Source organism: Nipponia nippon, unplaced genomic scaffold (assembly GCF_047370975.1).
Source record: "Nipponia nippon isolate SJK-2023a ecotype South Korea unplaced genomic scaffold, ASM4737097v1 scaffold_9, whole genome shotgun sequence".
Taxonomy (NCBI): domain Eukaryota; kingdom Metazoa; phylum Chordata; class Aves; order Pelecaniformes; family Threskiornithidae; genus Nipponia; species Nipponia nippon.
This window is the reverse complement of record NW_028262413.1, coordinates 578,833-594,825: the sequence shown is the minus strand read 5'-3', so window position 1 is coordinate 594,825 and position 15,993 is coordinate 578,833. Positions and strand designations below refer to the sequence as shown.

General features: G+C 39.7%; 2 protein-coding genes across 6 annotated transcripts in view; one reads left to right on the top strand and one right to left on the bottom strand.

The window, feature by feature from the left end:
• Positions 1–15,993, bottom strand: part of CACNA2D3 (calcium voltage-gated channel auxiliary subunit alpha2delta 3) — a 458,323-nt gene that overhangs the window by 6,699 nt on the left and 435,631 nt on the right. For 4 of the 5 annotated variants that reach the window (XM_087744701.1, XM_087744703.1, XM_087744702.1 and 1 more), the window contains one exon: positions 12,078–12,189. In XM_087744701.1, coding sequence (XP_087600827.1) covers positions 12,078–12,189 — 112 coding nt within the window. Of the gene's footprint in view, positions 1–12,077; positions 12,190–15,993 lie in introns of those variants that run through there. The other variant, XM_087744705.1, reaches the window with a different exon arrangement.
• The window catches only part of LRTM1 (leucine rich repeat transmembrane protein 1), a 115,766-nt gene that overhangs the window by 45,782 nt on the left and 53,991 nt on the right, over positions 1–15,993 (top strand). The gene's annotated exons all lie outside the window — the stretch shown is intronic.

The window sequence follows — 15,993 nt, the reverse complement described above, 5'->3', positions numbered from 1 at the left end:
GAATTTGGAAAGCCTCATAATAGGACTGTAATACAAATCTTGGAGGGCAGTCACGCCAGCTGCCTTTATGCATGTAACTCAGGTTCCTGCATGGGAAGGTCATCATCTCCAGCTCTGACCAGCGAACATGCAGACACAGACTGCTCCAGGGTAATTCAGAGCAGGAGCTTGGCTTCGGTGGCTGAGCCATCCTCTGCAGGAGGGTCTTCAACGGCCGAGTCGTGATCCTGCAGGGAAATGCATCCTGACCGGGGGGAAACGTGATGCCTAAAGCTAACTGCAGACTACACCACCTGTTCTAAAAGAGCCAGCAAACTACCTTCAAACCTGTTTTTTTACCAGTTTGAATCTCTTCCTTTTGCTTGTATATATAAAAAAGTATTCATACAGTTATAATATATATTACATTGTTATCATAATAGTTTTTTCCACAGACTATGTTTAAAAAACCCCCACCCATAAACCCAACCTAATTTCAAAAATGTCAGCTCTTTTTCTTATTATAAGAATTATTTTCTCCTGTAAGGAGGAATAATTAGAAGACAGACTCAGGGCAGCAGAGGGGTACAGACTGAGCTGACACTGCCCTTGCTGCGCTGCCCTCTTTCCACACCGCGTGCTTCTTTCTCCTCCTTTCCTCTTCCAGCCTCTCCAGCTCTGGGGTGGCAAAGGATCAGGAAGGCAGCTGGGAGAGGGACAAACCTCCCTGGAAAGGAGGGAGCTGTTGCACAGCGGGGGAAGGGGCAGGGGTGATAGGACAAACCGTGTCGGTCCCTGTGGGACAGGGACAGAGGGAGAACGTTACGGGTTGCTGCAGCGGGTGGCTTTGCTGTGGGCCCTCTGCAGTCTGTCCCGTAGGGGTTTCAGAGCTTCTCCCCCATTGATGAAAACGGGGACAGCAGCAGCAAGGCAGAGCTAGACCCTGGGTTCTTCCTGGCTGCTGTAGTCATGAGGCTGCTGTATCTCCTGAAGTAAGAAGACCAGTTGACTGGCCAACCTGAAGATCACACCCTTCTGTCAGTCACTTATTTCCTTGCTTAATGCAGCTCCTTGCTTCACTACAACTACCTAAATCATAAGGTGCAAAATCTGTATGGGCTAGGCTTAACATCTTGTCTCTGAAATGCTGCTGGCTTCAACTCTCCTTTCCTTTCCTAACATAGCTGGATCCATAACACGCAAAGCTAAGGTAATTCGATTTCAAACATGCAAGAGATGTGTCTCGTCCAGCTAAGCAAACTTAACCTTTAAGTTGTTTACTCTCTACTATTTGACTATAACATCTGCTATTAAAGGAAATCAATATTACTGTTAAACAGCTTAGCCTCTGTATTTCCATGCAGGAGAGAGAATCCATTTCCTTCTTCACTGACGTGAAGTTTTGGACAGGGTATAAGCCGAACACAGACCTGAGGCTTCCCTACTAATAAGCAGCCACTTACCTGGCCCCAGGCACACCCAGTCTGAAGCAAACGTGCTCCATGCGGTGTATTTTGTATGGGACTGAGGGTGGGCCAGACGGCTGCAGAGAGGACACAGTCATACCAGACTGTTCAGACCGAGGAGCCCAAATACCATCGTTCATTGCTCACTTGCACTGAACTATTTTCCTCCTCCTGGCTTACAACCATGCTGCCATTAGCTGGTGGCCAGTGACACCGCTATGTGCCTTGTTTCAACAACAAAGAATGGTAATAAACCTCCTCATAGCATTCAGAAATCCCCCGTTTCCTGATCCATTTTCCCCTTCTTTCTTCGGACAGTCGCAAAGGTTACGGAGCGTTCGAGGGAACAAAATGACTGTCAAGCAGCACGGAACTCTGACCGTACTTACAGGATAAGCCTACGCGTGAGGAACCAAAGAATTTAGAGAAAATATCTTCCCGTTATCCTGCAGAATGGAAGATATGTCTTTGTAATTTGAGGGTGAGTTGAGGACAGCACCAACATTAAAAGCAATTCAACTTGTTTAAAAACAATGCTGCGTGTTTCTAGTTAAAACTTAATTCTTGTGCTTTGTTTTAAAACACGCTTGTTCATAAGTAATACTGCTGATCTATATGGTATATTTTACAAACAATATACATTTTTTTAATTTTACAAAAATATGCGGCTATTATATCTGTGCTCATCACAGCAGATGCTATGCAATACAGTGGTCACAACAAACACGTGGCTTAGGCGGGATTTTAATCCTATAAACATTTAAATGGCTGTTCAGATTCATCTTTAATTTCATGTTCAGGAGCTTTAACAGCCTGATACAAGGCGGAAAAAAAAATTCATATGTGTATTTTTCCTTTGTTTCTGTAATGACCGTAGGAAGACTTTAATACTATTATTTAATGTTACAGTGATGACTGGGGGACTTACATTCAAATTATGACTAGAATAATGTCTCATTTTTGTGTTAGCATATGTCACTCCTGCACATACGTAATCATATCAATCATTTTTAGGAGGCAATAGAACAGATCTTTTAGGTACCAGTTGTTTTGCCCATGCAGATTAGTTCCATGCCTACAAAGCATGGAAGAATTCCACTGTGAGTAGTCTGAACTGAAATAAACTGAGGGCAATATTTTCAAATTGGCAACCTAAACACATGCACAAAGACGTGAAAAAGTACTCTGAATTGCCACGGTACTCAACTCCGATAGCCCCCACTGGGCGCTCCGACACTTGAGCATCTCTGTAAATTCAGCCATTTCCTTCCGGCCTTTCAGTGCATTTTTTGAGTGCAAACCTGCATTAATGAAGTTTGAGTATTTTGGATTAAGATTAGTCGTTACTTTAGGATTACATTTCGTATCTGTCAAATTTGATCTTTCCTCTTTTTTTTTAGAGAAAGAAAAAACATACCAGCACCAGGGTACAGTAAATGGAAAATATTGTGCACTCTGCACTCAAATATGTGTTACTCCGTAACTGTTGGTTGCAAACGCTCAACCCTAATGGTCTGGAACAAACTTTAAGCATTCAACTGAAGTGCAGATATCCGCTGTGCTGTTTCCCAACTCCTATTATGTGCTTTCCAGGCTGCTGGCTGCATTTCCAACCCACATTTCTCTCACTTATCACATTTTTTAAATGAATGAATGAAATGTTTATATCACAGTCAAATTGGGCTACTTGGGTTTTTTTCAAATAAATGATGATAGAGAATGGAATATCCTTAATGCAATTTATAAAAATAACATATATGCCAATAACAACATTTCTGAGAGCTGGAGCAGTTGAAGTATATGAAAAAAAAAGTAGCCAGTGGTTCTTGCATATAAAGACAGACAGATAAACTCTCAGCCTCAGGCCTGTAACCTGACCGCGTGCTAGCAAAATATCGCTACCACGTATAGCCGACTGACTGCAGCACAATTTGGCGTCAGTATAAACATACCTACTCGAAGCAAAGTTTAGAATGAAGGGTACCATCCTCATCATGCCTGTGTCTGCTGAAGGCTTGCAGCCCCGCAGAGCTGTGGCATGGTCGGCAACCACGTTGTTCAGACAGGAAACCCCAGAAGTGCCGTTCCTCTTTCATTATCAATCATGGGATGCTTTTGCAAATAACTGGTGCCCAGATGAGAGCACCTTACCAACTGCATAGTAGAAATGTTACAAACATCCAAAAGCTTTGAGTATACAAAATTTAGGATGAACAAAACTAGTTCGCGTAATGAGGAATTTGACAATGCTGCTAAGCTTTCTAGTCCAGCCGCCCACCCTTATGAGGACGTAAGATAACGAAGAGTTTCAGATCACTAGGTTTACAATGGACTGCAAAATTTTTGCAAATAAACCAAGCTCAGAAATCCCACAAACTTTAAATATGAGTCACGGTTCATACCCTTAAACAAGCCTGAGCTCACTTCTGAGAGCGTGGCATAACTGGGTCTCCACAGGCAGCGTGGGTACCTGATTCTATGATAAACTGCTCACAACGAACAACGGAGGAGATACAATAATCAGCACAAAGCAAATCATATCAGAGGTCTCTTAGCACTTGGACTTTGCTTTTTGACAGTGGCACCTGGTTAGCAGGAAGATGACAGGGAGGTCAGAGAAGTTCTCCAGACTGGAAAAGGTAGTTCTGCTGCAGCACGTTAGCCAACACGTGTTTTTAGCAGAGTTTTTTTAGCCCTACTTAAGTAGCTGTGGTATGTATGGAGAGAGATCTCAGACAATGTTTTTAAAATATTAGATGATGTCTAAGCTAGATAGCTATATTCTAAATATAATTAAAAGATTAAAAAGCCAGTTGATTTCCTCTGATTTAGGAAGGCTTGCAAGTATCACATGACTTTGTAAAAGTAACTTTTGAATCGCATGAATTGGTAACTACTCTTTTCCACAGATTTAGGTCTAGTCTACTCTACAAAGACGATATGGCTCTAGCAAAGAGCTATGCAATGCAAACTGAAGTCTAAAAACCAGGGATGATCAGGAGATTCCCGTCAAAAGTGTGATTAATCCTAGAACCGAAGCGCTCACTGGATGTGCCCGCAGTGTGCTTTGCAAGGATGCTGTTAATTTATTTCTGTAAATATAAACTTTAGCAAGGATTGAGAAGGCCACATCTGAAAGAATTAAGTACACTGCACCTCATCTTCTCCATAGCTAGTTAACACTCTATAATATTTTAGGTAATATATAAATGCTCCCTGCGTGGCACTCAAATCTTAAGATTCATGTTGCTTTTCCAAGTTAAAGGCTATTAAATATCTATTAAGCTGTCAAATCCTTTATAAAGAGAAGTGCTAAATGTACAGATGCCCAAGTCATCTTTGCATTGTTTTTCATAATCAGACTATAATATAATATGAATATGTTATAAACTGAAATGAATCTCCTAGTGTTAGCAATTCTTCACAAGGGTGCCCGGCTTCAAAAATTCACTGCAACGTTTTCCAATTTTAATAACTTTTCCTATTCCAAGCCATCTTTGATATATATATTACTACTCTGCTCAATACATTATGGCATTCACACAACTTTTTAAATCTCCTGTCATTACAAAGCATCCTTTCGTTATATCAGCTACTATCTATCATTTGGTTAATATTTATTACTGCTTATTTAAAACACAAAATTATGTTAACTTTTAAGTAGTGGTAATATTTACATTTTATAGCACTGCTGAGTTTAATGATGAACAGCAGATGGGTGGAGCTCAAGCCCCTCCCATGTAGAAGTTTTACATTTAAACTTCTCAAGCAGCTCAGCTCTAGGCTGACTTGGAAGACGTAAGTAGGGAACTGGGGAGTTAAGAGAGAGAGCACATCTCGTCCTGCTTGTCAGAAAAAAACCTACAGCGAAACTAATGGCAACATGACCAGACCGAATTGCTAGGAAGCTCACCCATGCATCTCCAAGATTTCACAGTACTTAAAGACAGCCCCCATGGTCAGTACTATGAGGTCTGCTAGTGAAAAAGTTGCACACGCAAGAAAAGACCACTGCACATTTCCTCATCCTTCTCTTCCTACTACAGAGTCCCCCTCTCATTCAATATATATTCCGTGCCATTAAAAATGCCCTTGGAAAAAGACAACCACGGTCAGATTTTTTTTTATATTAAATATACTTTTTCTCCTTTGATCCATCGTGATTCTTTCATTCTCTAGCTTTTTTATGATAATTACAATGCCAAGCAAGTTGAGAGAGAGAATCTGAATAGAGATTTGCACAGTTTTGTCAACTAAATAAACAAACTCCAAGGTTTTGGTTTTTTGGGGAACGCTCTGACATAGAAACTGAGAATAAGAATGAAAGACTATTTTCAATGTAAGGTGGCTTTCTGCGTATAAGCAGCTATGATACTCCTGAATTCCACAAGCACACTAAAAACGTTCTGAAACAAAAAAGGAATATTGAAAATCTTTGTCTATTTAAAAACAAAAACACTAAGCAAACAAAAAATCCCTTGGAAACTGCCCAAAGGGTTGTTAACCTAATGGCTGGCAGGCGCAGACCTGCCTGGTAACTTACAGAAGTCCTGCCCTATTATTTCATATACCTATTTTCTTAAATGAAAATAGTAATTTACTGTGTTTCCTGAACTGGTCATTCAAAATATACATTATCAAAGGGTAGAGTTAAATTACCCATACAGTGACTTTAAATTGCACCTGCATGACAAACATGATAATCACCGTTGCCTTCGGAGTGAAGAGGAAATTACTCAGCACACAACTGGAGATGTGTAGGTAACACACAATATAGGATTTTAAACTAAGTTTAAAGGCCTTTAATAAACAATTCTACCAGTTTAAATTGCATAATTTGATACTTTTTACAAGGAAAGAACAGGAAAAAAAAATCTTTTGGGATCTTCTAGAGTTTTGGGGTTTTGGCTACCGTAAGTTTCTAGCACTACTGCTGTTGCCACAAATACAAAGACTTTTTAACACTGATGAGTATTCTGCAAGTCTGGAAGATCTGATTTTCAAAACAGAGGCGGAGAATGACTCTGTAGCCTAAGATTTTGATTCTTGAGACTTCTACAATTAACTACCGAGGTATGCAAAATACTGAGCTTCCCTTGAAGATACTCCTTGACTTCCACGCACATCTACGCAAGCTCTCGGAGGCTGAGATCTGCTCAACGTTGCCCAGATCGGCAGTAGCCAGTTTGCCTACAGCACAACTGTGCCTCAGCATGGGCACAGGTCGAAACCACTTCTGTGCACGCTATCACATGTACTTGGCATGGCTGCTGAAAAAGCAAGCACGTAAAAACATACAGTGTAAACAAAATATGGTGAAATATAGAGAACATTTGGTTTTCTTCAGGGTCCTATAAGATGGATACAGTAAAATGAATTCAACCCAGGATGTCTTCTAGAAGACTGACTATAATTTACTGCCCAAACTACTCCAGGAAATCTACAGGGATATTCTGATGTACGTAGATAGAGCTCCAAATGAGAAGAAATTGGCCCTTGATGCTTTGCTTGTTTTATGCGGCAAGCCGATTTGTTTAGAAGTAAACTAACTGCATCTGAAAAGGCAAATGATTATTTATTTCATGGGAAATTGAACTGCGTATTTATTTACACATTTTAAACATGATCAAGTACAGCAGTTTGGCAAGCTTCTACTGAGAAAGAAATGCAGAAATATTTTAGCAAATGGTGGTAAGTCTCAAGATGAAGTGGTTTTTAAAAAACCATTACCATTGTAATGTCTACAGATTGCGCTACTCCTGACACTAATATACTCATGCCCTGAACAATCTGAATCTAATTGGTATTGTTATTTATCTGTTACTGCCAAAGAAGCGCATTCAGTGGACAAGTCTGAAATTTGCCATTATATATCCACATGAAGGGCTCAGTGTCATTCCACTGCCATTTACCTCTTTTTATTGACAATGAACAGCACTCAAAGCCCAGTCTATACGAAAGCAAGAGAAGGCATTTGGTTTATTGATGATTTTCCCTGTTGAATAATTGTCTGCTTACTCACACTCCAAAGGGCCACATATGTAATACGTGGGACAGTGTTTAATCAAATAAGTAGTTCCTATCAATTTAACAGGCAATTTACATGTGATATACAACAAAGCAAAGGGAACACTTACATTCATCTTGCATAATTAAAACGCACACATAAGCCTTTCCCGGGGTTAGGATGATTGTAGCTACATACTTCCTTGCTTCCCTAGTGAAAATATGGCTTTCTCGTATTTACTTTTCTCTTTCGTTTGTGTCTTAAGACTGTGCACAAAGAATTAACTTGGAACAAAACAGTTTCTTTGGGGTTTTGGTATTGACCTTGTGGACCCATGAGTGTTGCAATTAAGAGAAGGGGGCTTTGCTCCCTGGGTCACTGGAAGTAAGGCCAGATTTTTGATCTGCCTCCAAGTCCAGTATCTCATCACCCACGAACAGGAGAGATTAAAAGGGCAGATTTTTAAGCATTTGACTGTGCAACTGCTGCCTGATTTGTATACCCATAGTTTCTACAGTTGAATATGCAAATTTGGCAACTACGTACTCAAATGGTTCCTTGCAACTTTGAAATTTTAAAATACATACTTAATGTATAAACAGTCAGATGAGTAAGTTGCTGTGCCTACAGAAGATCTATACCCACATTCATAGCAGCCTGAGTTAATGCTGAAATTAATGGTATTTTCCTAAATAGAGCGAAATGAAAACATCTGAATTTTCACGCAAAAATGAGATTTACAATTAGAGAAAACTTTTTTGTTTATTCTACAAACAGATGGGTGGGTATACTAAAAAGATTGGTAACTTTCTCTGGCCAAATATCCTAACAGCCGTCATCCTTTCTAACAACAACTTTGTCTTTCTAGGCATGCCTGCCTCAGACATTTGGAGTGCTTTTTAAGCATCAGTAATTAAACTTTGCAATGCTGAGATCACCAGAAAGCACAAACTGGTAATGCAACCAGTGAGCATAGCTGAAGACCTTTGGTTGGCACGCTTACTTGTATGAAAAATTGGGGCAATACCTCATAAAACTGCAAGCAGCATTGAGATGCTTATTTAGCGGAAGACTTCAAATTTAATGTCTAATCAAAAACACACCTCCGAGCAGCACAACGCCTTTAAAACCCATACCGAGTGCGTTTGGCGTTAGGGTAGTTCTTACCCAACAGGAAGAATGCTGGCCAACGCTGATAAAGAACAAACATTTCTCTTTGGCGATTAACGATCTCCAACACTGAAGCTGCCACAGAAAATTCAATAGTCTATCATCTGAGTTTTCAGAAGTAATGCCTTTTTTTTTTTTTTTTTTTAAGTTTTTTGCTATAAAAGGAAATAGCTTACTGGAAAATATGAAAGCATTTCAGATTTTCAAAAAATCCCAGTTTTTCTGTCTTGTTGACAGCGCTTAGAAAATGTGGGTTGACTTGTTTTTGATTGCTGTTTAAATAACAGATTAATTTAATAATCGTTGGGATATTGAATAACAAAAAATTATGGGGTGAGACAGCCAAACCCTGACCCTAATGACATTCTTATGTTAATTCTTATTTTCTTTTAGGCTCCTGCTTTCTTAATAAAACCTATATTTTTGAAAATTGTTTTTAAACATCACAAATTATCCCAAAGTAGCATTTATTTTTTGCTAGTAAGAGATAAGTTTACATATAGAGAGTGTATTTTAGATGTCTGTGTACGTTTAGTGCCTGACTCAAAGTCCGCTTAAGTGTATAGGTACCCTTCCATTGACTGACTAAGTCTTCAGAGATGGCTGAAAAGGTGAGCCAGCTATTTATGAAGTAATTAGCACGTAGTCCTCTCTACCGTGTGACTTATTTATGAGGATACTTTGATATAAATCCAAGCACCCATGATTAAAAATTACGATTGGAAACGTTCATCAGAATAAGGCTTAGCTTTCCTAACTGCAGTCGGTCACTGTTCCCCTTGCATTTCTGTAAGATCAGTAACACCCAGGACGGGGTAAGACTGAGGCGCTGACTCTCACTGTGGGACCTTGTTGACTATGACTGTGACTTCGTTAGCGCTAACACAGGATCTGTGCTCCAAAATGTCTTATCTAAGTAACATTATAAGGTTTCAGTTAACATCGGTCATCATTTTTACTTCTACTAAGAGGCTGCTTTTAGTCTCTGTTTTCAGACAGGGCTCTACAGTGGTGCCTGACACCGTAGGAACACAGGACAGTGACTTGCACGAGCAACCTGTGCCACAGGCCTCCTTGCAGCAGTGTTTGCGCAACTTTTGTTTGCAAACCTGTTCATAATATACTGACTCTTCCCGCATCTTTCAAAGAGGTTTGCAATATTAGAGGGGGTGTATATTCAGCTGAATATTTACAAATATCTTTTTCTGTTTGTAATCAAGATTTGCAAGTGTATTTCACAAACAAATTAATCTATAACATGATCCAAGGAGGACACAGAAAATAATCCCACCGACTCAAGGGATCTGAATCAAGAGCCCAGTATGCAACAGATGCCGTGCAGATTAACCATTGAACACAGAGGCAGTTCAAGACTCGCTGCGTATAAAGCTGAACACTAATTTTGACTGATTGAGCCCATCGTTCTTAAATTACAAGTATTAAGCAATACACTTGCTTGTAAAAATATTTATTAGTACTGAGGCCATGAAACAGAAAACTGGGTCAGAAGATGTAGGTCTACGAAGGACTTTGGGTCAAATTCCTTAGCTGTTCTGCGGGAAAGTGTCCTGGGTTATAACAAAAATATTTGGAATCCAGTGCAGTCTGCAATCTTAGATGCAATTTGTAGATTGTTAATGACAGTGGGTAAATGGTATAACGAAGAACTTTCCCATGAGAATCTAATAGTTCTTCTGGATTGTTTCTTTAGGTTTTGCCATTGCTTGTGGAGGAAAATAATGGGTGCCTTGAGATCAGTTTGTAACTTACAGGGTTCTCTTTTATTTTTTTGTTCCACTGTGGAACACAAAATGTTTTTCTATGAAAAAGATCTTAGCGCATTATTTTTGAAATACTATAATTTTCACTAAACTCAGTTTCCAACTCAGTGCTGTCCAAGTATTGCAGAATTGTGTTATTTTTGAAAGTTATTTCCTTTGACCTGAAGTCACCTAAGAAGACAGACTGAAATCTGCATTCCTTTGAGAAAACCCGGTCCTGTTAAATTAATCTTCTTTTCACGGAGTCATGTCTGTTTGCAATATTTAAACATAAGAGATGTACGATAACTTGTTGCAGAAATTGTCAGTATTCTCCTGCTAAATGATCATGAAATAAGGCTGCTTGAATTCTACAATGCTGGCGTGAGGCTCTCATAGCAGTGTAACGTGCATTGTAGTTGATATGTCAAGTGGAAAAGCGATGGCTTGATTTTGTTGAGTTTGTACTTCCCAGGCAGTGGGACCTATTGTTGCACTGAAAGGGTTCCCTAGCATCGATTTACACAGCACTTTCTTAATTCCATCCCACAAAGCCATACAAAAATGATTATTCCTACTAGACATTAATAATTTCCTTATAATTCAAAGTTGGTGAGCAGCAAATTAAAAGCGAATATTAGCACTTGAAATACACCTGCAGTGTGCTTACTCCTATCTCCTGTTTTAAAACAATGAAGATATCGAGGAGAAAGTCAGGAGCAAGTCCCGAAGCACACCTATTGACTTCGAAGAGAAGTTTTCACCTTTATTTGCTAACTGCATATTGATTTAGTCTGGAAAGGGGGAGTTGAAACAATTTTTGTTTGACTTATAAATTCTTCTTGACATTTATACTGATAGACAAATTATTGCTGTAAATACTAATCTCCTTTGCGATGATCACCTCTCAGCATAAAGGAAATCCAATTAAGAGACTTACTGAAGTGCAGAAATTTGCATAAACAATAACTATGCAATTCTTCAATTACAATGTACCGTAACTGCAGCAAAAACATCACTGCACACAGGTAGTGAATGCAGAGAAAAGACATTTTCAGTCCGAAGGAGGAAAGCTAGACTGAAGTCTTTCAGCCCTATGAGGGACAAGTTTGCAGCAGCAATGGCCGCACTGACAAGGTTGCAGCACCGACACGTGAGCTTTGTTACTCTCAACTCAGCTTCCCAGCACTGGAAGTTTGGAGGAGAGATTAATCCGCTCCCACTCTTTCAGCCTAACCATTCTAAGAAGGAAACCCTGTTTGGCATTCAAGTAAAACCAGCAGATCTCACTGTACCACAAGGGAACTTCTCACCTAGCCAGCAGGGTTTCACTCCTGTATAGGAGAGCTGACAGCACCAACCTTTTCCTATCTAAATCTTCACAGAATACACCCTCAGAACACTGCCTGTGTCCAGGAAAAGTCTTAAAACGTTCACTACTCCTTGAAACTAGCATAAGCCTCTACTGGTTTTACATTTTTTGGTAGAAAATAATAGGCACTGCTTTAATTAATTTAATTAATAAAGTATCAAACTTTTAAATGACCCCTGTAATAAAAGAAACGACACCCTGCCAGAAGTCATTATATCAGATAAAACATAGCAGACTTGTATGTTCTTCAGCATAACCTTGAATAATTCAGTTTTACTGCTTTGTCACAAATAGCTGTATAAAAAAAAATTGAAAGGGCTTACTTGAAACAGTCATCGCAAGCAATATTCCCCGTGGTCTCCTTTATAGTGCGTTCGGAAACAAAAGCTGGATATTCAGTATCACAGGGCTCTAGGGCTTGTTTCAACCTCTGCGCTATAGGCACAGGAAAAAATATCTTGATGTTAACATGGGAAGAACGGCACACAAAATTCGAACAACATGAGATGCTGTATTACAGAGAACGGAAATATTACTCAGCTTCTGCCACCCTGTGAGATTTCCTAGGCAGTGCATAACACTATTTTTTCAATTTAAAAAAAAAAAAGTTTATCCATGGAATGTAAATTTCTAAGACACAACTGTTAAAGTAGTTATTCATGGTTTACTTTACGTTTATGCACAAGCTTTTCTTCTTTCTCTGTAGATTCAAGATGGACTTACTGTTGTTCTTATTTCAGTGATGCTGTGCATCACTATTATGTATGGGGGTTTACATTTATTTGATATCTAAATTGTGGCACATTTTACTGAAGCCAAAACGCTTTTTCGGATTACAGCTTGGGAATCTCTGCAGGGTTTCATCAGTTAGAATAACTCTGCGGGTGGGGGACAAAAGTGTTACTTTGCCCAGAATCAATGCTTGTTACCTGCTTTCCGAAATAGTAATAATAAAGACTCCATGACACTTTTAATCTGGAGCCCTTGCAGTGCAAGCGAAAAGAAAGTGTCAAGATGTACATCTTAAAGATCGGGAAACGGAGGTACCAGGAAGCAGTGAGACTGGTTCAAGGTCAAGCTACGGGACAGCAGCAACGCCGGGAACTGACGGCAGCTCTTCCGACTCTCACGCTGATGTGTCTGTTGGACAACGTCTCTCCCTCATTCCCTTTCTTTTTCCTCCGCACCCCTTCATTCTTCCTTAACACAGAGGTACACTTGCACATCAGCACAAACGTTAAGACTATCTTAAACTGATTGCTAAGTGAGAAAACAAGACAAGGTATGACAAAAATAGATTACACTGAACAGGCTCTTGGACTCGACAGATCTTCCATTCAAGATAATCTGTTTCAGCGCCAGCGATGTATCTACTGCACAGTGCCAGGGGAACGACCAAAACTGCATTTGCAGTCGCACACTAGGACGTGCATTTCTGAGCTGTTCGTTATTTTTGTATATAATTAAAAAAATTATTCCCCCAAATGCAGAGGTCTCAAGGGAGGTACTAAAGTTGGTCAGAAGAGTTTTGTTATTTCTGATATTTTCACTATGGTCATGACATCTCTTACAATTTAGCATGTTTTTAAAAATTGTCTGAGTAGCTCTACTGCACCTTCTCCCCTTCTCTTCTGTTCTCCTTATCTGTTGCCAAGAATGACTGACATTTACCCCCTGCGTTTTGGGTCTACCCTTACTCGTATCAACATGTGGCTTGTGTAACAAGGAGACTGCCAAAGATCCGTGGGTCTCCTATTTCCAGCACCTCGTTGGAGTCCAGAAGATGATGGGGTTGCCCAAGGCTTAGGGCATCAGTTTCTTCTCTCTCATTTACAAACGTGATTGAGATTACAAGACCTTGTGCAGAAGTATTTGTCATACTAGGGTTTGGTAAATTGGCAGGTGTGTAGGGACCCTCGCGGATCGCCGTAATATCTGATGCTTTCTTATGTCCCAATTTGAACAGGAAGCCATTTCCCCATTGGAGGAACTGATTTTTTTTCTGAGCTTTGTTAAGCATTGTTAAGTAAAAAAAATGTGCAAGTTCATTAGTTTTAATTTCATGAAGTGCAGTCATAATTATTACAACTCTTAGTGGTAACGTAGCATCTACAGAACATACCTAAGCACGTGCTTTTCTCTCCTGATGACATCCCTCTTGTGAAATCTCTCTTGCTTTTTCTTTGCGAACACGTGTTGATTTCCAAACAACTATCACTTGCTACTTAACCAAATTTGAACTGGGCAAGTAGTACCATAAACTCGATGACATCCCCGTGTGCATGCTGAGGGGGTATTCTCCATACTCTTACTCATCAAAGAAATGGAGCAAGTGAATTCTGTAGTTAAAACTTCCCTTTCAACTAAAATGTGAATGAAAATCCCTCAATCATGCTTGTCTGTCAAAGTGCTGTAACAATAGTTTTAAGGAAAGAAAGGTTGCAAGTTATTAATGCCTGTCTTCTGCAGTTAGTACAAAACAGACACTCATTTTCATGAGATGAAGAGGGATGCTGTCGTTAAAGGATATTCTCCCTAACGTACAACGCGACTGCCACTGGATGTTTCACGTCAGGATGTATTAAGGCATATTTGTACGGTACACTTCAAGAAACATCCAAAGAAGTTACCCGTTCCCTACACTGGCTGCTCTGCGCTGTTCTCCAAACACCAAGGACTAAGACCGGCATACCTGCCGTGCCTCTTCCGATATAAGGAACAGTTTTGTGTTTTCTGGGTCTAGCACAGCAAACCCTGCCGTCCGCCACAGCCCGCAGTGTAAAGAGACATTTTTCATCATGGTTAGGGAAATCACTGGAAAGTTGGTCTTGGTTTTTAGAAGACCCGTTCAGGCACTGCTGATTACGAAGCAGCCCCAAAAGCAAATAGTGTCGGGCTGGTTCTCCTGAAGCTCTGTTTGTGTACGTGCATCCGATATACATCGGGCTCATCGTTCAAGTAACAGAAGAATTGGCTTCAGGGTTGCAATGCAGTAAGCAGTGTACATCAGTATGGGAACGGCTATACTAAATTTCCAGAAGGCTCTTATCAAATCTTCATCTCCAGCAGACGCCCATCTCAGCCTCCCCTTCTCCCTCCACAGCATTTACATCTTAGCCAGTAGCCCGACATGTGCGTTGCCATTTACTGCCACGCTTCCCAGTTGCTCCAGGGTAGATCTTTCTGCTAGAAGAGCTCCAGCATCTTATTACTGCAGGGGATACTGGAATATTCCAGGGCATCCGTACGTTCCGTTTTCCTGCGACCTTCGCTTCAGACAGGCTATTATTTTGGCACAAAGACAGCCTAGTATCCAGGCAATGCAAATATAAACTGAAGCCTAAAGTAGCAATTTTATCCCCCGCTTTGCTAAGGAATATGCAAATCTGCAAATATGAGGCTGAAGAATGCAATTTGAATTATACCAGTAAATGGCGTGCAGCATAATTTGCCTATGGAACAGCCAACTGACGAGCCCTGCTCTTGTAAATGAGCCCTTCACTTTTGAGCAACACTTCCGAAATGCCACAGAAACGCTGCTAAAATGTAAGAGGCAGTTGACATCGAAAACTTCCAATTCTTATGGGAACTGTTAAAATTCCATTACTATTTCAAATGAAGCCTCCACATTTTTAAAAATTATTTTGAGTAAACTAGATTTTAATTCATCTAGATTTTATTACTTTAAAAAGTCTATTTTGAATGGAACGATAAAACAAAATACAGTTTTAACCAGGCTTGTTTAAAAAGAAAAGCATAAAATTTACTATCTTAAGCCTTAAAAATTATTTTCATGTGAAATTATATTGAGATGACCATGTCGATGACTTCTGTTGGAATGGCGTTTTTCAGCACAACCACCCCCTACGTATTACAGCAGCTCTAGAAAAAGGGTAGTATAAGCGGAAAAAGGCTAGCGTAATTGCTTTATTCACAAAGACTGCTCTGGAATGAAGGGAAACATTTTAAAACAACATATTTAATCATTATCTGCTATTTTAACTTTGCCATTATAGTACTGTACTGTATTCCTAGAGTACACACAAGCACTTTGTGGTTTTTCATAGATGATCTTGGTTATCTTGTGTTTTGGGAAACATTAGCGAAGAGGAGGATGCTGACATGGGAGACAAACTATTGTTATCAGACGTCTATTTATTTAATCTAAAACATTTTACACACATCTGAATTTCAAAAATCCAATTTAGTCAAGCCATTTCTGTCATTATGGCCAGGAAA